This window comes from Eublepharis macularius, chromosome 18 (genome assembly GCF_028583425.1).
Source record: "Eublepharis macularius isolate TG4126 chromosome 18, MPM_Emac_v1.0, whole genome shotgun sequence".
In the NCBI taxonomy this organism is placed as follows: domain Eukaryota; kingdom Metazoa; phylum Chordata; class Lepidosauria; order Squamata; family Eublepharidae; genus Eublepharis; species Eublepharis macularius.
The window spans coordinates 33001080-33025747 of NC_072807.1; the positions used below are offsets into that span (position 1 = coordinate 33001080).

General features: G+C 46.0%; 1 protein-coding gene across 1 annotated transcript; it reads right to left on the bottom strand.

Annotated features, from left to right (window-relative positions):
- Window positions 1-1968: 1968 nt before the first annotated feature.
- Window positions 1969-15628, bottom strand: LOC129345264 (uncharacterized). Its single transcript, XM_055002304.1, has 13 exons — window positions 15413-15628; window positions 14958-15191; window positions 12574-12632; window positions 12129-12286; window positions 11449-11573; window positions 11302-11360; window positions 9407-9543; window positions 9174-9298; window positions 8017-8075; window positions 6575-6729; window positions 4971-5080; window positions 3788-3898; window positions 1969-2420 (listed from the first exon to the last, which is right to left on the bottom strand). Exons 1-13 carry the CDS (start codon window positions 15626-15628, stop codon window positions 2376-2378), a joined length of 1593 nt encoding a protein of 530 aa, XP_054858279.1. The 3' UTR covers window positions 1969-2375.
- Between the last annotated feature and the right edge of the window lie 9040 nt (window positions 15629-24668).

Consider the following 24668-nt stretch of genomic DNA (forward strand, 5'->3'; position numbering starts at 1 on the left):
GTATGTCTTAGTAAATTCCTTCTCTAATGGGATCTCAGTATGGACTGAGACAGGGGCCAAAGTTGTCCACTCGTAGCTGTTAGAAGGGGTCCCCCAGCAGCTGAAAGGCTGCTGAAGTGTTGCATTAGGTGATATCCTTCCTTTGTGTAGAATGTGTGGCTTGTTGCCGTGTATGTTGGATTTGTGTACTTATTTCTTTCCTGTATGTTACTTGTTGTTTTGTTATGGAATAAATTCTTTTTTCCTTCTACGCTGGTGCATTCATTGAATCCAAATCCTAAAAGAACCATCTGCCCTTCCGCAGAACGAGAGGTTGTAACCCATTGCTGTAAGCTATCAACACGCATGCTAGTTTGCCCCCACCCCCCAAGTATAGACAATTGCGTAGGATTAGTAGACCACAGTTTGGAAATATGTAAGAATGACTTGGAAATTGGTATAGAACATCCTGAAATGCAGCTTTATTCCGAACCTGTTTATCTTTAGATCCAGAGGAGTTAACCATGTTAGTCTGTAGTTGCAAAATAGTAGCATAAGCTACTATTTATTGTAGCATAAGCTTTTGAGAACCACAGCTCTCTTCATCAGATGCATCTGATGAAGAGTGCTGTGGTTCTCAAAAGCTTATGCTACAATAAAATTGGTGAGTCTTAAAGGTGCTACTGGACTCTACTGTTTATCTTTAAGCTCTGCAGGGTATGTGTTAGTGGCTTTTCCTTCTTCCAGGTACAACAGGATATTTTCTCTCACACAAACACACACACAGTACACAATCCCACCTGCATTAGTGCAGCACTAGAAGCCCAGGAGAGAGATCTCAAAATAAGCACACCTCTAGTAAAGTATTTGTCTCATTTATTTACAATTACATCATGCGTACATAACATTCTCCGTCATCACAGCAGCAAGCCTGAAAGAGGTATATCGTGTTCAGCAGACAGGTTCAACTTGTTTGCTATAAAAAAAATAATAAATCCACCATACAGTTGTGTCAAGTGAGGTAGTGGGGACATGTAGAAGGGGACAGAGATTTGCATAAAAGCCTTCAAGGGAAAAAAAATGGGAAACTCTTTTGAAAGGCAACCTAAACAAAACATGCGGCAGGCAACCCGACAGGTCTTTGAGCCTGGTAATATAGAAGGGGCTACAATGCCTGCTATCAACAATTAAGCCAAGCAAGCAACGGAATTTAATTTACAAGCAATGAAATCAGACTTGCCAATTAATAGTTACGCCTGGCAACAGATGCTTAAAAGATCTAATTTGGCCACAGCCTAAAACTTCTTGCCTGCCTCTTCTTTCCTTAGCTCAGACACAGCAAGACTTGGGATTCTTTGTGATTCTACTGGACTGCTTTCCCAAGTTGCTTGCTCTTGCAACATCTCAGCAACTTTCTGGGGGACACAAATACAACCCAGAGGCCATTAGCTCAATCCCGGGAACACTCTATCCAAAACTGTAGGTCAAAACATGCAGCAGTCTTGGTAAAAGACTTCAGCAGCGGAGGCATACTTGGTTCTCTCCCTCCTGCAAATCTGTGGGCGACAGCACCTTTTGAACTCTCGGAGGAAAAGAGAAGGCGCTTTCGCTCCAATGGACTAGGAGAGCGGTTATGCCGCACGACTGATCGAGCCATATCAGGCAAGACAGAAATGCCCACCATTTGCAAATCTACAGGCCACGGAGAATATGACCATCAGAAATTTAGAGGCACAGAGTTTACCCCCCACTCCTTTAAATGTCCTGGCTTGATACAAAACCCAACTCAACAGAAGTTGGATTCTGACTTCAGTGTTCTGATCCTAAACAGTTCAGACCAGAATCTGTTACACTCTAAACACTCGTACGAAGGGGGGGGGGGAATCTTTTGACATATTTTAAAAAGATCCAACTTTATTAAAAGATACCCGTACTATTTCGAAAGGAGATCTTTGGAATGGAAGGTCTCTGGCAGGACCAGCCAAGCCATAAAAAAACAGAAACAAACGAGAGACCTATCATGTTCCACATCTGGAGATTCTTTTCCCTCCCTAGATACAGACAAAAAGCAGCTGCCGCCTCCTTGCACTCACCTTCCCAAGCAATAAAACCTTTGTTTCTAATTTAAGATGCCCAGGTGCAAGCTGCGGCATTTTAGAAAGGGAAGCCATTTTATCTTTGCTGTTAGGTACTTCTAGGTTGCTCCAGCTTTATTCAGACGGTTACAATACAAAAAGTGAGTTGTGCTTCAAGACCAGCAATATGGTCCATCATCCTCGGCTCCCCGGTAAATGCTTCCTTGCTTCGCCAGAAATTCTGCATCTCAAAACAGCAGCTCTCTTGTTCCCAGAGGCCTTCAGATGGTTAAAGGCAACTTCATGGTAAACAGTGGCTCTCTAGCCAAGTGCTTCGGTAGGCGAATGAGATTGGGTACTGTTGTCCTACAGGAGAGAGGGAAGATTCACATTCATTTGCTGTCAAAGAGATCTCTTGACCATCCTCTTGCCAGCTGACTGGGATCATTTCCTGCTACACAATATCACCCTAGAAGCTAAAATGACAAAATTGAGGCAATTGTACTTTGGTCACCTCACGAGAAGACAAGATTCTCTGGAAAAGTCAATAATAGAGATGGGCATGAACTGAAATACGAACCAAAGTTCCGCACGAACTGGGCCAGTTCGTGGTTTGCGAACCGGGGGTTCGTCAGAGACCATTTCTGATGAACCGCCACGAACTTTAGGTTGGTTCATTTAGTTTGTTTTTTGATTTGTCACTGCAGACAACCTGGCACCGATTAATCAGTTTCCTAGACAACAGGAGATGGACTTCCTACAGACCTTCTGCTGGCTCGGAAGTGACATTTTCACAAACCAAATGAACCAGTTTGAGGACTGGGTCAGGTTTGTGAAAGTTCATGGTTCATGAAATGTGACCAACCACGAACTGCATGATTCAGGTTTTTTTCTGGTTCATGCCCATCTCTAGTCAATAACGCTAGGAAAAGTGGAAGGTGGTAGGAAAAGAGGAAGACCTAAAATGAGACAGCTGGACTCAATAAAAGAAGCCACGTCTTCCAGTTTGCAGGATTTGAGCAAGACTGTTAATGATAGGACGTTTTGGAGGTCTTTCATTCATAGGGTTGTCATAGGTTGGAGGCGACTTAACAGCACATCACACACACAATATCACCTCTACCACTTTCAGCATTTGAAGAGCTTCACACATGATTTTGGATTTAATCCCCAACATTCTCTTAAGATCAGTACCAGCCACGTTTATTCCCTTTATACCCTTCCTTTCTCTCCAGTGAGGACACAAAAAGGCTTACATTGTTCTCAAGCCCTCCATATTATCTTTACAACAACCCTACAAGGTAGGTTGGGCTGAGGGTGTGTGACTGGCCCGAGGTCACTCAGCAAGCATCCATGGCAGAGCCGGGATTCGAACCTGGATTCTCCCAGATCCTAGCCCGACAGTTTACCCACTATACCATACTGGTTTTCCCACCTTCCCCCTATTGCAAGGGGAATATGGGAGAACAGCTCACCCAAGGAACAACACATTTTTGGCAGCGGAGATAGATCTGAAGCAACAGCTTCTTGACTATGACTCTTTCTTTGTCACCACGCCACTCCAGCATGCCACCACATTCTGCAGGGCAGTCTGGTGCTCCAGGGCCAAGACAAGGAAGGTGCAAATTCCAGCATGCTTTCATTACCGCAATATTGCTGTAACAAAGTCCTCAGCATATAAAATGCTATGATTTGTGCTGCTCCCAAGTTTACCAACGACACCCTCCAAGTACCTCTGTAAGGGAACGGAATCCTGCGTTGTCCAGTTCAAACGTCTCCACCATCACTTCGGGATCATGGGCTCGGCACAGTACTATCTTGCCCCTCCATCTAAGCTTATTGTACTTGGGAGAGAAGGAAGGCTGAATTAGGGGTGCGGATCTAGCAAAGAAGCGGAGCTCCCAACACCAGAGCTCAGGGTCCCTTGACGGCCTGAGCCCCTACTCCAATGGCAAGCTGCCCCCAAAGCAATCCATATCTCCCACTCCCATTTGCCTTATGACACAAGACATCTGATGTTCTTATGGCTTTGGCAACCAGCCACTGAATGCTTTGAATTTGGGAAGTGTGTAAAGTGGTTTGCATTTATGTACATAGATCTCCTCCCTTCTATTTTGCCCTCACAACAACCCTGTGAAGTAGGATGAGCCCAAAGGGTAATTGGTGCATGGTTAGACTGTAGGGGAACTGGAACTTGTGTTACTTTTCCTAGTCTTACACTCTAAACCCTACATGAGGAATCAATCGTGTCGTTACCCTGCTAGGCACACCTTTGCTTTTTTGGATCTTAGCAGCCTGGATTGTTTCTGGCGATCTGCATTAGAATCTCTAGTATTACGCACAGTACTTTGTAATATTAAATTGAACATTTGGGCAATTGGAAACCTGCATTAGCAATCACTGCTAACCCAAATTTATACCTCTGTTTTTTTCAGTTGTCCTGACCTGGATAGCCCAGGTGAGCCTGATCTCATCAGATCTCAGAAGCTAAGCAGGGTCAACCTTGGTTAGTAATTGGATGGGAGACTTCCAAAGAAGACCAGGGTGCAAGGTAGACAATGGCAAACAACCTCTGTTAGTCTCTTGCCATGAAAGCCCCACTAGGGGTTGCCATAAGTCAGCCATGACTTGAGGGCACTCTCCACTCCATTCTTCAGCTGCCCATAGACTGAACAATGCCGTAGACTTCTTTCTAAATGCCACTCAACAGATTTTTCATGCAACTAACACACAGCTTTTGAGTTCAGGCAGGGGGGAAAACCTTAGGAACGTGGTATGCCTTGTACCATGGAACACAAACAGATTCAAATTAAATCTTAATTAGATTCAACATTGGCTGGAATTCGAGTGTTCTGAAACTGTGTTCAATCCCCCCCCCCCAATTAAATTGGTGCCACTTAAAGAAAACAGTCTTACCATCAGGACACAGAAAGGCATAACAACAAGTGCCAAGCAGCCCAAGAAAATTAAAACTATCCCATAGCTAGGAATACTCGGATTGGTGTACGGAGGCTCCAGTTTCGCACCTAACAATTGACAGGAAAAGAGATGACAAGCAGAAGGCAGATTTTAGTTGCAGAAATGTTTGGCCTGGCCTTTAGCTCAGTGGAAGAGCCTCCGCTTTGCATACAAAAGGTCCCAGGTTCAATCCTTGGCATCTCCAATTAAAAGGACTGGGCAGGTGGCAAACTGAAATGCCTCTACCTGAGGCCCCAGAGATCCACTGTCAGTCTGAGCAACTAAGGCAGCTTCGTGTGTATACTAACTTTGCAAGCTCTTGATGTTTTTAATGCCGGAAAGATGAGATTACACAGTGTAATACTAGCAGAATAAACAACCCGCCGTGAAAAGAGGTTAATTAGAAACAAGGTTTAAACAAAGTGTTTTATGCAGTATCTCCTACACAAGCTTACAATGCTTATAATTTGAAGACACAGTGACAAATTATTACCATTATTTATTTATTTTATTGATTTATTATTTCGATTTATAAACCGCCCATCCTCAGGGACTCTGGGCGGTGAACAACAGTTAAAATCAATAATAACAAGAAAACAATAATTCTAAAATCAACATACAATAAGCAATAATAAAATAAATTAACCAAGTACATTAAAGTGCAATGGTAGGGGAGAACCTCCCCACCCCAAAGGGGTGCCCCCTTCAATCACAGAACGCCTGGCGGAACAGCTTTGTCTTACAAGCCTGGCGGAATGATAATATGTCCCGCTGTCCACTGACAGAGCGTTCCACCAGGCTGGGGCCAGGACTGAAAAGGCCCTGGCCCTGGTTGAAGTGAGGCGGGCTTCCTTAGGGCCGGGGACCACCAGTAAACATTTATCTGCTGACCAAAGCGGTCTCCGGGGAACATATATATTAAATATGAAGTGCTCTATTTCCAATATATCCAATATTTACAATAGCCACACACACATAATAATAAGGCACAATTCTAACTTCTGTTAAGAAGTGCCTTCAGTTCTAAACTTACATTGTTCTGAACAATGTAAGTTTAGAACTGAAGGCACTTCATAACAGAAGCTCTAACTACAGAAGTCCCAGACTGAAGGCAATTGAATGGTGAAGTTGGAATTTGCAAGTTATTTGCTTAAAATCATTACGGACCTTATTATTTTTTGTGTATGACTAGTGTAAATACTGGATATAGAACACTTTATATTTAATTGTGATAATTTGTCAACACATCTTTAAATCATAATCATTGTATGCTCTTGTAGGAGATACTGCATAAAACACTTTGTTTAAACCTTGTTTCTAATTAACCTCTTTTCACAGTGGGTTTATTTTGCTAGGAAAGATGTGATTTGGTATACATTACACAAGCAGTCCTAGCCTGAACTGAAATTCAAGGCCATCCTCCCTGGTTAATTGGTGGCATCGTGAGAAAAAATCTCCCCTTTAAATCTCAGAAAGCTCGCAGAATTCTTATTGTAAAGGCGGGAGGGGGGGAATAGTGTATGGTCCTAGGTGATGGACTAGTAAAAGTTTGATTGGCATACCTGCTACCATGAAGGAGAAGGGATCTACTTGAATGTTCGACGCACCCAGATAATTCTTCGGGCCTACCGAGAGTGCCAGCGTATGCACAACATCTTTGTTCGTTGGAGCAGGAGGCTGGAATATCACGTCACCCTGACATATTAAAGATCCACTTCTGCAGAAGATAACAGAACAGAAGATAAGGCAGGCCGACAGAACTCAGCACCCAATAGGTGCTGGAGGGAGAAGAGTCCTGTGTAAGCTGCCATGATAAGGACATTAGAGAATGTCCTTATCGTGGCAGATTACACAGGACTCTTCTCCCTCCAGTTCGACCTCACAACCACCCTGTTAGGTAGACTTGTAACAGGCTCCCTGCCCGTGTCTTAACTAAGCTTCCACTAGCTCAAAGGAAAGATTCATCTTTTCTCTTAGACAGCTTTAGCAATTCGTTCAAGACCTGCCAAGCAGAATTGCTTCTTTGAACAATTTGCTTATCAGTACATTCATTTATAAATTCAAAAAGAGTCCAGTAGCACCTTTAAGACTAACCAACTTTATTGCTTTGCTGCTTCTCATCAAAGTATACAGACACCTGTTCTAGAGTTTATTATTTCTCTTTATTGAAAATACACCGTTTTTTTAATGAAGCAACTAATTAAAAGATATACGGTTGTCAATATAAATCCTACAAAAATAGAACACAGAAAGGCAATAAGAATGAAGTTTGCTAACATTTCCTAATAAACTCTAAAACAATCAATGTTTCTATGAAATGCATTAAGATTCTCATAGCATGTCATGCAAGGATAAATTCTCACCTAGATTCTCATAAGATTATCTTCCAATCAGAACTCTAATTTATTATCTGGATTTGCATGTTTTATAGATTACCTTATGCAAATATCTAAGATCTTTTCACGTAATAGCATAATCAAAGTAGGATTGGTTTGATGCTTCATTGAATATTCATAATTTCTATTGCATAACCTTCTAATTAGCCAAAAATGACATTATAGCCAACTTGCAAAACAAAGCTATAAATCTGTGAGATGGCAGAAAAAAGATAGTAGATCACTATTGGTCTGTTCTCTGATAAAGGAACATTAATCTAGATAGAGTCCACTATTTTTAATTAGCTGTCATGGATGAAAGCACACCTGTTTTGGTTGCCTAACACTCTAGGGGGAAAAAAACCACAGACAGTTCATGCAAAGTTTAAAAGTTCACCTGGAATACAAGCGTGTTACTATGTATTGGCTTAGTATAATGTGCTTCAATCTATATTATTGCAACAGACTAGGCGAAAAGAGCAACAGTGAGCTTTATAGCAAAGAAGAGACTTGCCCATTTCCCCACCCCTCTATCCACTGCACAACACCAAGTCGAGGCACACCAATGGACGAATATCCAAGACCAGCTACGCATTACAACACTGTGTAGAAACCGCACATTTACTTACCGCATCTCACGGATGGTCACTTGCAGGAGATTTTGGTACTGCCCCAGCATATGCGTCAGCTGGAAGAACAAGTGACAGCGATTGTAACAGCGGGGCTTGTATAATTCCCAACCCAAAGAGGCTTTGCCAGTTCTTAATTAGCTATGCTACAGTGGTGATATTCACTCAATAGCTTGGGAGCCAGTGAGGCAGCAAAATAGGCAAGGCCCTTAACCAGCAGGGCCTGCAGCTGGCAGCTGGTTCCCATCTTGGAAGAGCTGCCGCCAGAGGAGCAGGTAAGCTGTGAGCCTCCCTATGGCTATTGGCAATTGTAAATGTGGCTCTCCATAAGCCATGGAGTAGCAACAACAACAACATTTGATTTATATACCGCTCTTCAGGACAACTTAACACCCACTCAAAGCAGTTTACAAAGTATGCTATTATCCCGCAACAATCACCCTGGGAGGTGGGTGGGGCTGAGAGAGCTCTGAGAGAGCTGCGACAGACCCAAGGTCACCCAGCTGGCTTCAAGTGGAGAAGTGGGGAATCAAACCTGGTTCTCCAGATTAGAACCCCGCGCTCTTAACCACTACAACCAAACTGGCTGGCCTACAGGGTGCTTCAGAGCCAGGAAAGCACATGGCAGTTTCAACCCTGCTAAGCTATTATGGAAGGATAGGTCTTGCTGCTTCCAGTCTGTTCTTACCCATTTTCCTTCCACAGTCTAAAGGAGAACTGATATTTAAGTAGGTTTTTGTGTTATCAGTTATCCACCCAATATCTGAGCTTTCTTTTCAGGCCTGTTGCATTTTCTTGCCCACACCTCCAAAACAGCGTGCATTGTTCTCCCTTTATCCTCACAACAAGCCTGCAAAGTAGGTTAGAGAGAGAGCGAGAGAGAACAACTGTCCTAAGTGACAACTGGCAAAGTGGGGACTTGATCCAGGTGTGCAACACTAACCACTACACTACACTGGCCATGATAATTTATTTACCCAGGCGTTTGACAATTTGCTCGGATTCCATTTTTTTTCCCCTTTGGAACAAGCATTTGTTTTGATTCTTTGTTTCTGCAGTTGCTGATGTTATCTGAGAGGCAGCCATATAGAGAGAAAAATATCAAGAACTGCTAGTAGGAACAAGGAAGGTCTATCACACGGTTGTTTTACACCTACCGCCTTTGAGAGATCCCAGGAGAGTCTCTGGTGAGCCATAGAAGAACGATCTAGTAGCTTTTCACTGAAGATTCGGTTGGTTACCAAGAAGGAAAACTGAAAGATCTGCAGACTCAACTTTGAACCTTAAAAAAAAAAAATCAGAGCATCATGTCAGACTCAACAGGAAAACACTGACATATGGCCATGAAATGAGCCATGAAATGAGCCAGGCTTTACCAGCCACTACAAACCATTGATGCAGATGGATCCGAGATCTACCGAGTAGTTGGCAAGCCCCTTCAATGCTTCCAGAGCCCAACCAATGTCCACGTGAGCCTCTGTGTTCACGTACATCTCTCCGTTTATATCCAGATCACCTTGGACGTTTCTACACAAGAGAAAACTGGTTAGTCTTGTCCACAAGGTCTCCAGATAATTGCTACACTTCCCAAGATTCTGCTGTTCCCTTGACCCACAAAGCGCTTCTACCACAACAACAGCTATTGGCCATGAGAGATGAATGGGACAGCCATGTTCAGAGGCAGTCAGAACACAAGTTGGTGAGAGCCCGATAGTAGGGAAAAGCTACTGCCTCCAGGGACTTCTTGGAAGCCAGTGTCAGGCTATGGATGACAGGATACAGCGACGGATCTCTGGGCCACTGCGTCAAGACACAGGTTCCTGGTTAAAGGACTTTTTATTCAGAAATCAAATCATTTCCATATACAGGTCCACAGCTTACTTAGAAACAAGCAAGCTTCTAAGCAGTACAGCTTCCTTGAGAGGAATAGAGGCTTGAGGAAAGTACAGGTCTAAATACTCAAACATTTCCCTCCTCCCTAACCCACAGTTTTGAGCAGGAAGAAGCCTGGGAAACTTTTGTTGGAGTTTATACATCAGCTAGACAAGACAGAGAGAAACGGTAACATTTCAGACACCCCAAGGTCATTTCGGTGAGCTTCAAAGAAACAGATTACCCAGCTGTGTTCTCAGGCTGGGAGAGGGAGAAATGAAAGTGATGCACATAGCATTTGCAGTATGAAATCAAAACACAGTAACACACAGTAACACAGTATTAGCAATTAGCATCCCCTAGAACAATGACATGGATGTAGGGGCTACAGACACGACAGCCAGTGTCTGGCCCCTGATATATCAGGGCTCAAACATCTAGGCTAGAACCTACCTAGAGGCAAATATCTAGGCTACTGAACCTTGTTATAACCACTGAAACATGGGTTTGATTGAGTCCAAAAACTTAAGTATGGGTTCTTATCTTCCCATACTTGGTGGCCTAAGCTGCGGCATTCTGCGATCAGACTAATACATTCCTACTCCACTGGCCTTCCATCATGGAACCCGAGGAGGGTTTATCTAGGGTTTCTGGAAGGTCTCCCATCCCTGCATGGATCTGCTTAACTTTAGCAAACTAAGTACATCATGTGCCTTCCAATGATACCTTGGAATTAGTTCAAAGGATGAATCATTGTTAGCTCTGGTGTGGCAGGTAAGAATCGGACCTCACGTGAATGTGGTTTGGAGGTTGCTTCCTTCTTGGGAGTGCTACAGTGAGGGTAGCTGCGAGCTTACCATTAGGGACCAACATAATCAACACTAACTAGGAAGCCTGCCTCCATCCATAGAGGGGGGTAACTTACGGGTAATGGTCCGCACAAGAAAGGAGAGGCAAAGAGCAAGGTCTCCGTGCATTGCTCACTTGCTACACAAAGCCAATATACTCTTAAAATCTGGCTTACGTGGTTGAGAAGCAATTTATTCCTAGTTGGTCCCATCCACGTATTGACACAGCCTTGGAAACTTGATCTGGGTTTGTGCATCCTAGACACACATTTTGGCTAAATCCAGATGTATGTCCCGGCTGCATGGTTTATTGGACGTCTCCGTCTGAATTGCTCTGCGTGTTTTGTAATCTGCCTCAAGTCTCAGTGAGAAAGGTGGACTACAAAGGAAGTTAATAATCTCTGCAAGGTTCACTGGAAAAAAGCTGTACAAGGCTGATCAATGGCTATCCTGACCATAATGGGACTTTTGCCAAGTAGACCCTGTCCCCATACAACATGATACAACCGCAACTGACATGCTGCGTAGTGAGTGTGAAAGATGAGAAAACAAGTCGTGTAGATACCTGACTTGAGCAAGTGAGAAGTTCTGCACTCGGTACCGAACGCTCAGTGACAGGACCACCTACAGACAGAAAACACTGTATTTAGTTTATTTACACACCGCCTTTCAACTAGGAGTCTCCAAAGCAGTGCAGCAATCACTCCCTTACCTCATTTCTCAGCCTTTCCAAAGGTCCCCATTCGGTCAAGCCACCAAACGTTGCAATAGTCCCCCGTCCTAGAACAGTGAAGGATATAGACAGCACCTCTGGTTCCAAGTTCTTCAAGCTGAACTCTAGTCAAGGAGGATACAGAAAGATCACTTAGGCCAGATGCTATGGGTAAATCAAATCAGACAGATGCTGCCACCAGCCAGGTTTCTTAGCAATCTCTCATCCATAGACTGTTCCCTGCTCACACAATGTCTCCACCACTGGGGTCTCCTGCTTAAGTTGGGCACACTGAAGCATCCAAAAAAGTGTCTGTACATAGCAAGGCATGCAACTCAAAACTAGAGATGGGCATGAACAGCAATACGAACTTAAAAAAGCCACTGCTGTTCGTCAAGCTAGATGTGCTAACTTAATGCCATATTTAAAATTGCACATTGTTCTCCACTGTGAAAGCTCACGCAAGCCAAAAAAGCAGATTATAAACTTTCAGCAGACGTGCCCCCCAAAGAGATATCCCTCTGACCTCTTTGGCTCCCTCCTCCTCTTGACTACAAAGAACAGTTTATACCTTCATCACCATTCAAGCATCATTCTTTTTCTAGTTGATCCAAACGCCTACTGGGAACACTCATTTTGGTACCGGCAATTCGCACCACGCCGGCTTCATTAGAGCTCACCGTTGGAACGGACGGACTTCAGATCCATTCGCCAGTCAAAGAAGGTGTCCATTTCCCTTTTCTCTATTGCTGTAACTATCGTACGGATCATGTCTGAGGGTGTGGGGACACGGCCTTCTTGGAACATGGCCTCACCCTGCACCAGCACAGAACCACTCCTGCAGGAAAAGAAACCAGAACCTTGTTCCCAGCCAAACTGCAGCTTGCAACCATTCAAGATTTGCGGCAGTATCGTACGAGGTTGGCTCTTGGTTCAAGAGAAGCACCATTTTCACACAGAACGTCCACTCCAAGCCCACCAACGCACCATCAACACAACACCTTGTCCAGGTTAAAAACCAATCCCAGGCTCAGGATTAACAATTCGAAGGGAGCCACTGGTTTGCACACAGCAAGCTGCGCTTTCTCCTGGAAACCACGAGCATGCCTTCGATCGAGTACTTACAAGAAACGGAGAACGTTTGCTTGAAGGAAACTCTCATAGGAAGACAGCATCTTGTTGAGCTGAAAGCAGATTAAGAGAGCCGCTTCAACTGACTGGACTAGAGTAATATTTAGCAGAATGCAGAATTCTGGACTTTGGTTTCCAACAGACCCTTGGAACTAGATCTCAGCGTGGTGCTCCTTCTTTCCCCTCACCACTGCTTCTAATCTCAGATGCTAGAGCTAGGGAGAAGCTTTTCCTCGTTGATCCACGTATCACAAAGTGGCAGTGGACACAAAGTGCATGCAAAAGGTTGTGGGTTCCACCCCATCCTTCTCTAGTTAAAAGGGATTTGAGAAGCAAAGAGCTTTTGCAACTCAAAACTAGAGATGGGCACGAACAGCAATACGAACTAAAAAAAGCCACTGCTGTTCGTCAAGCTAGATATCTGGCACCTGCAATCAATTCCCTGGGCAACTGGTGGCAGGGACTGCCTGAACTCTGTCTGAACTCCTGCTGTTGCCCTGGAGACCCCAATCTAAGCCCAATTTCACTTGATAGGCAGGTCTTCCTTCCAAGTGTGGAGCTCCAAATTTGTTACAAGGAAGCAAAGAGCAGGGGGGAGGGGGGCTCCCAGCTTTGGTTTTGCAGACAGTGAAGGAGAGACAGTTGCTGTTGGCATTTTGAGAGAGAGACAGGGAGAGTGCATTGGAACTTGAATTTTCTTTGTGTGTGGTGGGATAGGGATCTACCTCTTCAAGTTCCAGGGCTGCTGCCAGGCTCTGGGGCCAAGCTATTATTTATTATTGGTACCTTTCCTGGTGCCTGCTCAGGTAGGGTTTCTGGGAGTGGTGCGGTAGGGATCTTGATGGCTGGAGGAGAGCCTGCTGGCCCCCATGAACAACGAACATGTTCGTGAACAGGTCATGTTCGTCAATGTTCGTTGTTCATGGATGGCAACGAACACCATGTTTGGGGTTTTTTTTCTGTTCATGCCTATGTCTACTTAAAACCCCAGAGAGCTACTGCCAGTCAAGCATACAGAACACCAAGATGACACTCTAGGCAGTTCTGTAGAGCTGCACTGCTCGGCTACCTGGGAGATCTATCACAGCCTCTCCTACGCAAGCTAGCTGCTTCCTCCTGAATGGTATTTTCTCAGCAAAGTGGATTCTTTTTCTTCCAGAAAGATGTAGTCTCCTTCTCTCCCCAGGAGGGGCTCAAGAACATCCAGTTTTAAGGGGTGCAAAACTAGACATCTGACATGCTGTTCTTGACACAGAAAGCAAACTCATCCGTCCACTTAAGCATCTAGCCAAGACAGGTTGCTTTCACACACATACACCGGATAATGCATTTTTTGGCAACTGGATTTTCCTGTGTGCATTATCCAATATGTCTGAAAGCAGCTTTAGTCTTGCAAAAGATGAACGGCATCAGAAAAGCAGCTGCATTCACCTTTGGCAACAAGAACAAAAAGGAGCCCCATAGTATCTTAAAGACTTAACAAGTCACATTGCACCAATTATTGTCACCTACCCAAGCAGCTTTAATCAATCTTATTCCATTCTCCTTTTAACTGACCGCTATAATGAAATTACTGCCAAGGTAGCAAGATTCTGCACCCTGGATAGTCTAATCAGACAGAATATTATAACTCCTTTTAAGAATTTTTAACAACATTTTAATTTTATTTACGTAAGTATATTGTTGTATTCAATCCCTAGATATGCTATATCTGTAATTAATGTATCTGTCATATGTTATTGCAGACTAGTGACTTAGATTCTGATCCAGGATTGTAATAATAATAAGCAGACTTAACAAGTTTTAGCACCAGTTTCCATGGACCAGACCCCAGATGGAGTCTCTATGACCACCAGCACGGGGTCCGCCTCTACCATCTGACGAAGTTGATTCTAGCCCACCAAAGATAACACTAGGATAAAAGCTTGTTCTCATCTTTAAGGCATCACGACTCCTTAGCAACTACTTCAATGACTGGAATGCCATAATATAAACACACAGATGATTAAAATCAAAGCCACGTTTCTGACTATTGCAGTGTTAGAGAAAAGCAGTTGTGAACCTCGAGAAGCAGGTGGAACTACCCTCTATCCACACATAATGGCTATACCATTCACCTCTTTCTATCTATGTTCTCCTCAATTTAAACTTAACAAGTACTCAACCAAGTCTGAATTTCCCACCTCAGTTTTAGATAATCCTGGGGCGGGGGGGGGGTTGCTATTAAAACAGATGGGAAGGTTACGATCCATCAAGGAAATACTTACAGTTAACGTAACTTCTCTCTCCAGTTTCTTGTATCTTACAGAAGACTTGCTCGCCAAAGATTCTGTATACTCAATTCTGGCAAGTTGGAACTGCAGAGAGAGAATGCTCACGTCCAGTGTTTGTTTGCTCACAGTGAAGTTGTCTCTCTCGGCAGTCTGGCCAACTGTCGAAGCTCTCCGTGTCGACACCAGCTGTTTTGAAGTCGGGCCACCTCTGGTTGTCGTTACTGGCTTCGTGCTGGTGAGTGCTGTTGTCTGGATCATCTTTGGCGCGTCCACCTTGGTGGACGGTCCAGCTGTGGTCCCCTTCTTTCCAACTGTTGATCCCAGTGTAGTAACCGAGACCTTTTGGGGAAGTGTTTGAGAAGTGATGGGCAGCTGAGTAGCAGCAGAGGATACTGGCAAGGTGATGCTCAAACAATGGATGCCACTACAAGTAACTCTCGTAGTCAACACTGATGCAGTGGGAAGGACTCTGGAACTGTCCAGCAGAGCCGTAATGTTGGATGTCAGAGATACAGCTTGGGTAGCAGTAGGATGAGGCATCACTGTAGACTTGGTCTCACCAAGAGAGAGATCTGCAGGCCCTTTAGAGGAACCTCCGTGGCTCGTGCTATGGACCAAGAAAACTGTTGATGTATCAGCTGCTCTGGAAGTATCCGTTGCTTCTGTTCTATTGGCTCCGACATGTGGAAGTGTTGAAATATCAAGTCTCCACTCAGATGGAGTCCAGCTGAAAAGCTCTTTCCCCGTACTGGGTCTTCCTGTGACCATCTCAACATGTCGTGTTTCAGCAGCAGTTGTCCGGAAGGGCTGTCCAACCCCCGTTATGTCTAGGAATGGGTAAGACAGAGTAGCCTTGCTCTCTGTTGTAGATGTGGGTAGAGAGGCATTACTACCCCCTTCTGTGGATGAGGACTCCGTAAGAGTGTTTGGCTCAGATGACTCCATAGAGGTATTCATCCTAGACGTAGCTAGAAAGAGGGAACTCGGTGGCGGGGCTGACGTTGACCTGGTTGTCTTTCTAGGAAAAGAAACATGCTTTTGTGTTGGTTGGAATCCAAGCATTGCTGATGGTAAGCTAGAAGAAGAGTCCGTAGTTGGAAAGGTGGAACTCAGTGGTGGGGCTGACATTGACCTGGTTATCTTTCTAGGAGAGGAAAAATGCTTTTGTGTTGGTTGGAGTTCAAGCATTACTGAAGTTAAACTAGAAGAAGAGTCCGTAGTTGGAAAGGTGGAACTCAGTGGTGGGGCTGACATTGACCTGGTTATCTTTCTAGGAGAGGAAAAATGCTTTTGTGTTGGTTGGAGTTCAAGCATTACTGAAGTTAAACTAGAAGAAGAGTCCGTAGTTGGAAAAGTGGAACTCAGTGGTGGGGCTGACGTTGACCTGGTTGTCTTCCTAGGAGAGGAAAAATGCTTTTGTGTTGGTTGGAGTTCAAGCATTACTGAAGTTAAACTAGAAGAAGAGTCCGTAGTTGGAAAAGTGGAACTCAGTGGTGGGGCTGACGTTGACCTGGTTGTCTTTCTAGGAAAGGAAAAATGCTTTTGTGTTGGTTGAAGTTCAAGCATTGCTGATGGTAAGCTAGAAGAAGAGTCCGTAGTTGGAAAGGTGGAACTCAGTGGTGGGGCTGACGTCGACCTGGTTGTCTTTCTAGGAAAAGAAACATGCTTTTGTGTTGGTTGAAGTTCAAGCGTTCCTGAAGTTAAGTTAGAAGAAGAGTCTGTAGATGAAGCAGCCCCTAAAGCTGAAAGAGTCAGTTCTGAGGGGCTGGTTGATATTTTCACAGCTGTTGTGAACTGTCTTGTCCCATCCTGCAACTCAGGCCGCATCTGTTCCTCGTAGCTGCCAGAACTGGTCACATCTGCAGATGGGACAGCTTCGGAGGTGCTCAAAGATGCCCAAGAGTGCAGAAAGGGAACACTGTACCTGGTTTCTTCACCTCTGGAATGGGTCACGGTGATGGTCGGGTGACTCAAAGCATGTGTAGGAAGGGCGGTACTGCTGACATCAAGCACGGTGGGTTCACTTTGGCCATCCAAAATGGAGACACGGCCAGGAACACCAGTAGACAGTTCTGCTGTAGAAGAAATGTCTTCCTTCCACTCATGCTTGGCTCCTTCACCTGGAAAAGGGCTTGTTGCTGGAGTCCTTTCTTGCACCTCTGTAGTATCAAGAAATGCAGCCAAGTTGACCCCAGAGGTTGAACTCAAATTTGTGCTCCCCTCTCCCGGTGTAGCGCTGTGGGGTGCAAACGGAACACCTTCTGTAGGAGAAACAGCAGCTGGTACAGTATCGAGTTCAAGTGGCACAGTAGACAGAGGAAGGTGGACACTAGACAAACCAGATGGAGATGAACGAGGAGAGCGTGTCGTTGTACCCGATTCCAGCTTGCTAGCTGTGCTCTCAGCCTCACCAGTGGAAGATGTGGAGTTAGGCCCTGGAGCAAGGGGCACAAGTAAGCTAGCATTTCTAAGCGGAAATCTAGAAGTGGCCTCTGACCCTGGAGAGGCCTGTGTAATGGATGAGTAACTTAGGGTTTGCTGGCCAGTTAGAGCAGACACAGTTGCCAAGTCATGGCCAGACAGAACCCTGCCTACACTAACTTCATAGCGAGCCCCTGATTCCTCCGTCACAGAAGTTGCGCTTAGCGGAACCTCCGCGTTGTCCTTTGCGCTGACTTGGATTCCATCAGTTGTCGTTGATAATGCAGTAACATCTTCAGACTTCGGAGATCCCAAGCTTGCGGGGACTGATCTAGGCCAAGACAGATTGTGAGTGGCAAGTCCCTTGGTCTCTGAGGAGTCCACTTGAGTGACAAAGGCAGGAAGGGTAGCGTGAGTTACTCCACGGGAAGAGCTAGATAAGGGCCAACTGGAAGACTGGGACGGAGTCGTAGGCACAGCTGTGCTTACTAAAGGGCCTCTGATAACTGATTCAGTACTACCCAGCCCCTGGCCATTCGACACAGCCTCCTGAAGCAAAGCCATGTCCTTTGGACTTGCGGCAGGAGACAGTGTGGGAAGAGAGCCAGGCTGCATTCCAGTAGAGACACGCAGAATGGACTCCAAAAGCCTTTGGGTTGTTGCTCCATGACTGGAATGGAAGACATCAGTTGCTATGGGGGTGGCTTCAGAAGGGATCGTCCCCATGGGAAGTGTGGGGTGAGAGAGATTCATTCCTATAATCTTGGGGCTTGCAGATGCTTCTGCCACAGTCTGGTAACCGAGAAAGCCCGTCGCTGCAGGAGGAAGAAGGTCACCACGGTGGCTGGTAGATTTCTGATTTAGATGAGTCCGACGACTAATTTGGGTTACAGGCTGTGACATTCCAGCTATATGCTGTTCACCATGAGTGCTGCCTTCAGGAGCAGGCAGCATTGTTGAAGTTAAGAAGGTGGAAGCAGTTGGTTGCACAATACTGGAAGCTGAGATTTGAGAGGTGTCTCTGGAAGGATGGGAAAGCGCTGTTTGGAGAACGGGCTTCACATCAGAGGCGCTGCCGTTGCTTGGAAGAAATGGTGACGTAGGGGAGAGGGTACGAAACAGTCCTGTGGTATACGTTAACGCCGGTTTCCTCTTTTCCACAGGCTGCACAACAGAGGTGGTACCTGAGGATTCTTCGAGCCCCTTAGAAGAAGCACCCAGAGATGCATGCGTTTGAGACAACGAGCCACCCGAGGAGGAAGCGGCAAGATCTAGACCTCCAGAACTGTTCTTTTCCATCTGCACAACAGGTGAGCTCAAGGGTCCAGAGGCCATGCTCGGATCCGAGGAGGTGCTGGCGATATGGAAGGGGACGGTAGTGCCTATCAAATCAGCCACTGAGTTTCTGGTATACAGATTTCTTCCCAGACCAAGCAAATCTGGCTGGCCCTCCGTAGAGCGATTTTGCAAGTCTTTTTCAACCACATGCCATGCTTCTGTTGAGTGCTGGAAGACCATGGAGGCCGATGAGTTCTCTCTTGAGCCTGGTGGAGTCTGGTGAGGTGCAACTGAAGATCCTTTATGCTGCGCAACTGTGCCGGCAAGCAGGCCAGCAATGACAGCCAAGACAATCTGCCACCTCTGACTCTTGGAGACGGATACCAAGCTCGTGACTGAACACGAAGCTACTCTCCCAGCTCTTTTGACCCTTCTGGAATGAAAATGAATCCTGCCTGGAGGTTCCACCTTTTGGATGACCAGAGACAAGTCCATTATGGCTGCTTGACTGCAAGGGACTAGAAGGAAGATGAGAGAAAAGACTTACATTTTCAGGAAATAGAACAGCAATAGATTCTCTTGCCTAGAATCGGCTCTCACACCACGACAAGCAACAACTCAACCTTGCAAAACAACCAGGAGTTTAATTCAGACCGTAGAAGGTTTCCCAATTAGCCAGCTGTAGAGCTTCCAGTCTCAAGAGCAGCCATTTAACACCCACAGCTGCTACTGCAATCTCAGTGCTCGGCTTGTGTGTGTTGGGGTTTTGCTTACATTTTACAGCTTTCCAACCTTCATCTACACTCAGGTATATACCTGCCAATAACAGAAGACACCATTCATCCACCGATGGGGTCTGTAGCCCACAAGCAAGCCATTTAAAAGCTTCTAATGTGCTCCAAGGGTTGGTCTCATGTCAATTCATTGCACCCCATATCTTGCAAATCGCACATACCCATGCAGCCATGCCCAGAGACTCATTTCAAAGAAAATTAAAGAGCAGGGCCCACAACTGAAATTTGCCACAGTCAGAAAACCAGCAACTTTGGCACAAATTCAGCCAAGAACCTTAGACTCTTAGCAGCAGCCTCTGTCGGCCACCGTCACTAAAACACTAGCCAAGGCCTTTATAGGAAGTGACTGAAGTGTTCAACAGGGAAGGGCTGCTCTTGAGACTGGAGGTTCTACTGCTGACTAGTTGGGAATGCTTTGAGGGCTAGTGTAGATTAATGGATGCTTACCCCTAAAGGGTACCCAGGGATGACGGGGGAAGGCAATGGCAAACCACCCTGTATCAAAAGTCTCCCAAGAAAACATCGTGATGCGACATCTCCCCATGGGTCAGTAATGACTCGGTGCTTGGAAAAGGGACTACCTTTACCTACCCATAAAGGTAAGCAAGGAAGAAAGGAGCTACTCTTTATATCCTCAGCTACAAATGTATTACAGTTGCTCTTCCTCAGGAGTTGGCTAGCAAGGGATGCTTTGGAACTGCAAGATGGAAATTTGCTTTTACGAGTCAGAACTTCGAAAGCAGAGACTCTGGAAGACATGGGTGCAAGGGAGCTGGAAGGGATACACTTGGGACCCTCCAGACAGACACACACACACTTTTGGAAACCAGCATACATATAAGAACACCAGGATAATGCCAGTCTCCCCTAACCAGATAGCATTTATATGGAAGAGCATTCAAGTTTGCAAACCCCATGCAGGGTGGAAGAAGGGAGACTATGGCGGGGGGGGGGGCTGTGCTGTTTGCAAAAAGAAGCCTGCCCCCTAACCTTCACCCTTGGTGTTTCCCTTGACCCGCCCCCCTACTTCCAGAACACACCTCTCACAGAAAAGAGAGAGCAAATCCAGGCACAGTTAACATGGGGTCTGGAGATCTCCCAGGATTACTACGGATCTCCAGACCACAGAAATCAGTTCCCTTGGAGTAAATGGCTGCTCTGCAAGATGGACTCTATGGCATTACATCCCTGCTGAGGCCCTTCCTCCCCCAACCCGACCCAAGCCCTACCCAGGCTCAACTCCCAAATCTCCTGGAATTTCACAACCTGGCGTTGGCAACTTGAGATCCAGGTCTAGTTGGATGAAAGGTCTCCTAGGAGTCCTTTACAAGCTACCCTGAAGATCTCGATCCAGGGAAAAGAGATTATAAGCAAAAACAACTGCTTAAGTCCAAGAGGTTCCCTCAACTCTATTCATTTTCTTTCCAGCCTCTTTTACGCACATACCTGCTTTCCTCCCAGCCGACCAACCCGGAAAGGGCCGTTTACTCGCCTACTATTTTGGTGGGCGCAAAAGCCCACCAGCGTAACCCAGCCACCTCTGTACTTTTAACAAGGGAGGGGTCCGCCTCTCCTGCTCCCTCCACCAGCAAGCCAAACCTAACAAGTAAAGCAGAGAAACGAATCGTCCTTGGGTAGGAACGAACGTCCCCCGGTTTCCAAGCAAGGCAACCCGACCCGGGGCTCTTACCTCGGAGCAGCTGGGCAGGCAGCGAGAGCAACAAGAAAGGACACCCAGGTGCTCCCTCCGAGCCTTCTCTTAAGGCATCCCCCCAGCGCCGTGGGGCGGAGACGGGCAGGCGCCGCGGTTTCCCCGGCGGCCAATGAACGGACCGGTGCACAAGAGCGCACGGCGCCTTGGCTGGAGCTGGGAAGGGTGAGTGCAAGGCGAGCCCCGGGGGAGGTTGCTCCGAATGGGCGCTTCCCTAGCGAGGTAGCGGAGTCCTCGCTTTGGCTCTGCTTTGCAGTTCTCCGCTTACTCGTGAATTGCCTATGCGCAATTCAACAAGGATCCCGTTTCTCTAACAATGGGTTGTATAGGATTTCAGGGGGAGGAACGAGTTTCCTGTAACGTTGAGTTGAGTTCTCAGCTCAGGGGTAGGCTAGACATGGGGCTTTTTTCCAGGTCACTGGGCAACCTATTTCTCCTGGTCAGTTGGCAACACTGCAGGCCACAGCTTTTTTCCAGGTCACTTGGCAACCGCACACCAAAGAAGCCAGACCTGTTTTCTCCTGATCAGTTGGCAACACTGCACGCCAGAACCTTTTTTTTCCCCTTTGGCCTTGGGTTTCTCAGCTTTAGAATACAGCGTTCAACTGCAATTACTGGGGGAAAATTACTTTCAGCAGAGCCTTCTCGGGAGTAAGCGTATTCGCCCAGCATGTACTCCTCTCGACAGGGTTACCAGGTTTTGAACCGGCGCCTGTAGCTGTGTGTCTTTATTTGCAGTGTGATGTGCAGCCTTCGGGATAAAAGGTTTTGTTCCATGAAAAGTTTCGCTTTCCCAATTTGGGCGTATCAAATCTCCCTTTTCAAAAGCATTGGCGCAAGGAGGGGTTTGGTTAGTTGGTAACCCCTTCTAACGGCCTCTCAGGCTCTTCAGTGCAGGCAGTTCCCTCAGCGCTTTTGGAGAAGTGGAAGCGGCTGCCTAGGGTAGGGTTGCCAGTCTCCAGGCAGTGGCTGGAGATCTCCCGGAATGACAACTGGTCTCCAGGCCACAGAGATCAGTTCACCTGCAGAAAATGGCTACTTTCGGGGGTGGACTCTATGGAATTATGCCATGCCAAGGTCTTTTCCCTCCCCAAACCCCACTTTCTCCAGGTTTCACCCTCCAGATCTCCAGGAATTTCCCAACTTGGAGCTGGCAACCCTAGCCTAGGGGTATGGTGGGTTCCCCTTCACTAGCTCACTGACAGTCTTCAAGTAGCAGCTAGATGAATACTTGTCGGGGATGCTTTAGGCAGTTCCAGCATTGGACAGGGGGTTGGACTAGAGGGTCTTTAAGGATCCTCCCAACTCTGATTCTAATCATTAAGTTAACCATTGCTAAATCTGGTCCAGGGATTCCCCTTGCAGCCAGGGTCAAGCAAATTGGAAGGTGCGCTGTGGTGAAGTAGTTAGCATGTGAGGCTAGGGAGGCCGAGGCTCAAATCCCCAATTGGCTATTGAAGTTCACTGGGTAACCTTGGGCCAACCTCTCTCAGCCTAATCTACCTCACAGGGTTGTTGTGATGATGCAGTGAAGGAGGGGAGAACATGAGTCTCTCATTTGGGAGAAAAGAAGGGTATAAATAAAATAAATAAGCCTGGATTTGCAGCGATGGGAGGGTTGACAAGGGAGCAGGGTAAAACATCCCAGCCATCTTCTATGCTTCTAACTGAAGGATGTAGGAATCATCCAGGGAAGCTTTCCATACCATGGAGTTAAGCAGCATCCACTCTTTTGCGCAGATCGGATTTGTTAAAAAGAGAGCTACAGAGAATGTTCCTTATGTTGGCAAGCATAAGGAATTAGTGGCTATCGGCATCACGGCCAAACACAACTATTGTGAATGGTCTCTGTGCATACCTTGTGGACACGTGTGCACAGAAATGGCCAGGCCGTTTGCATTTCAGGCTTTGCATTCCCCCCGCCCCTTTTTATACCCCTCTATCATTCCCTCTCCTCCAACTGGCACCCTAAGCGGCTAAAAAATAGGGCTGCCCACAGAAATGGGAAGGCTGTCTCTACTTGCAAGAGGCTTGCTAGGTAGGCAGGAAAATGTGCCTTGATTCATTTAGAGGAATCAAAATTTGCTAAAACCTGCGTGGAGAACCAAGTGTGCTCCAGGAGACACAGGACGTTGAGTGTATTGCTGAAAAACACAGAATGACGCAGCCCCACTGAAGCGAAACCAGGGTCCAGTCAGTGTCTAGATCCAAGACCTCCTGGATGCCACTTTGTGAAAGGAAATTAAGATGGAAGCGTAAGAAGTAAAATGAACTCACTTTGAGCCAGTGTTCCACACTGGCTCATATGCTTTGCAGACAATTTGCAAGCCTGGAGCCCCCCCTTTCAGAAAACAAAACTGCTAGAAAACTGCAGTTAGTGATTTACCCCAGTTTACAGTATCAGGCCCCCTTTTGCTCAATTCCTGTCTCTTCCTTCTTCTCTGTGTAAAAATGAGAAGCATGATTTTCTTTCTTCCCCTTGGCTCTGAGGAAGTGACCACTGATTCACAAAAGTTACTATTGAAATAAACGTTGAATTTTAAGGTGCCACTGGACTTCTGTTTTGATTTTATACCCATTTGTGTATACTAGTGCTTAAACATGTGTATAATCTGTGGCCTTTGTCTATCATCCAGGCTTATTTTAAATCTCTTGAGTTCAACATATATAGTAAATTTTCTTCTTTATATTAAGTCAGACCATACCCACTTAACATTGACCATACCCAGGGCTTTTTTTCAGCAGGAACGTGGAGGAACGGAGTTCCGGAACCTCTTGAAAATGGTCACATGGCTGGTGGCCCCGCCCCGATCTCCAGACAGAGGAGTTGAGTTTGCCCTCCATCAACTCCCCTCTGTCTGGAGATCAGGGGGCGGGGCCACTGTCCATGTGACCATTTTCTCTGAGGGCAACCCATTGAGTTCCACCACCTCTTTTCCCAGAAAAAAAGCCCTGACCATACCCATTAATATCAACGGGCTTAGCCTGGAGTAACTCTACTTAGGACTGCACTGTAAGTTCGAATCCTGTACCCAATTTTCTTATAGAATGTGACTCTTTTAGGGGAGGTGACAGGATGCGACCATTGGCAGAGTCACATAAAAGGCTAGAGGAAAGTGTAGCTAGAACTTTACCTCCCAGAAGGCTATAATTATGGCCCAAATGCAACTGATAAGCAATAGATTCATGACGTGCAATATAAAGCTCCATGATATGGAACTTGCTGCCACAACATAGAAGCCGATTCCGCACACGTTGGATAATGCACTTTCAATGCACTTTAGCTATCGTTTGGAAGTGGATTTTTTGTTTCACACTCGAAAAATTCCGTTCCAAATGAACTCTAAAGAGGATTGGAAGTACATTATCCAACGTGTGCAGAATCAGCTAGAGATATCTTGTGGTAGATGCTTGTCTAGATTAGACAAATTCATGGTAGGTAGGTCTACAGGTAACTATTAGTTGTAACAGCAAAACAAAACCTCCAGGTTCAGAGGCAGTGTACCTCGGAATATAACTTGCTGAGGATTGATGGAAAGTACAGTTGCCTTCATGCCCTGGTGGTGGGCTTTCTGAAAGCATCTGGGTGTTCGGAACAGAATAGGCCCTGCA

What these genes read in the sequence shown, in the direction of transcription:
- LOC129345264 (XM_055002304.1), bottom strand. Translation starts at nt 15,628, where the DNA reads ATGTTGAGATGGTCACAGGAAGACCCAGTACGGGGAAAGAGCTTTTCA. An exon ending in GCAAACGTTCTCCGTTTCTT is followed by an intron (nt 12,287 to 12,573) that starts GTAAGTACTCGA and finishes CTTTTCCTGCAG; the next exon opens with GAGTGGTTCTGTGCTGGTGC. An exon ending in TGCCTTTCTGTGTCCTGATG is followed by an intron (nt 3,899 to 4,970) that starts GTAAGACTGTTT and finishes TTCTCTCCCAAG; the next exon opens with TACAATAAGCTTAGATGGAG.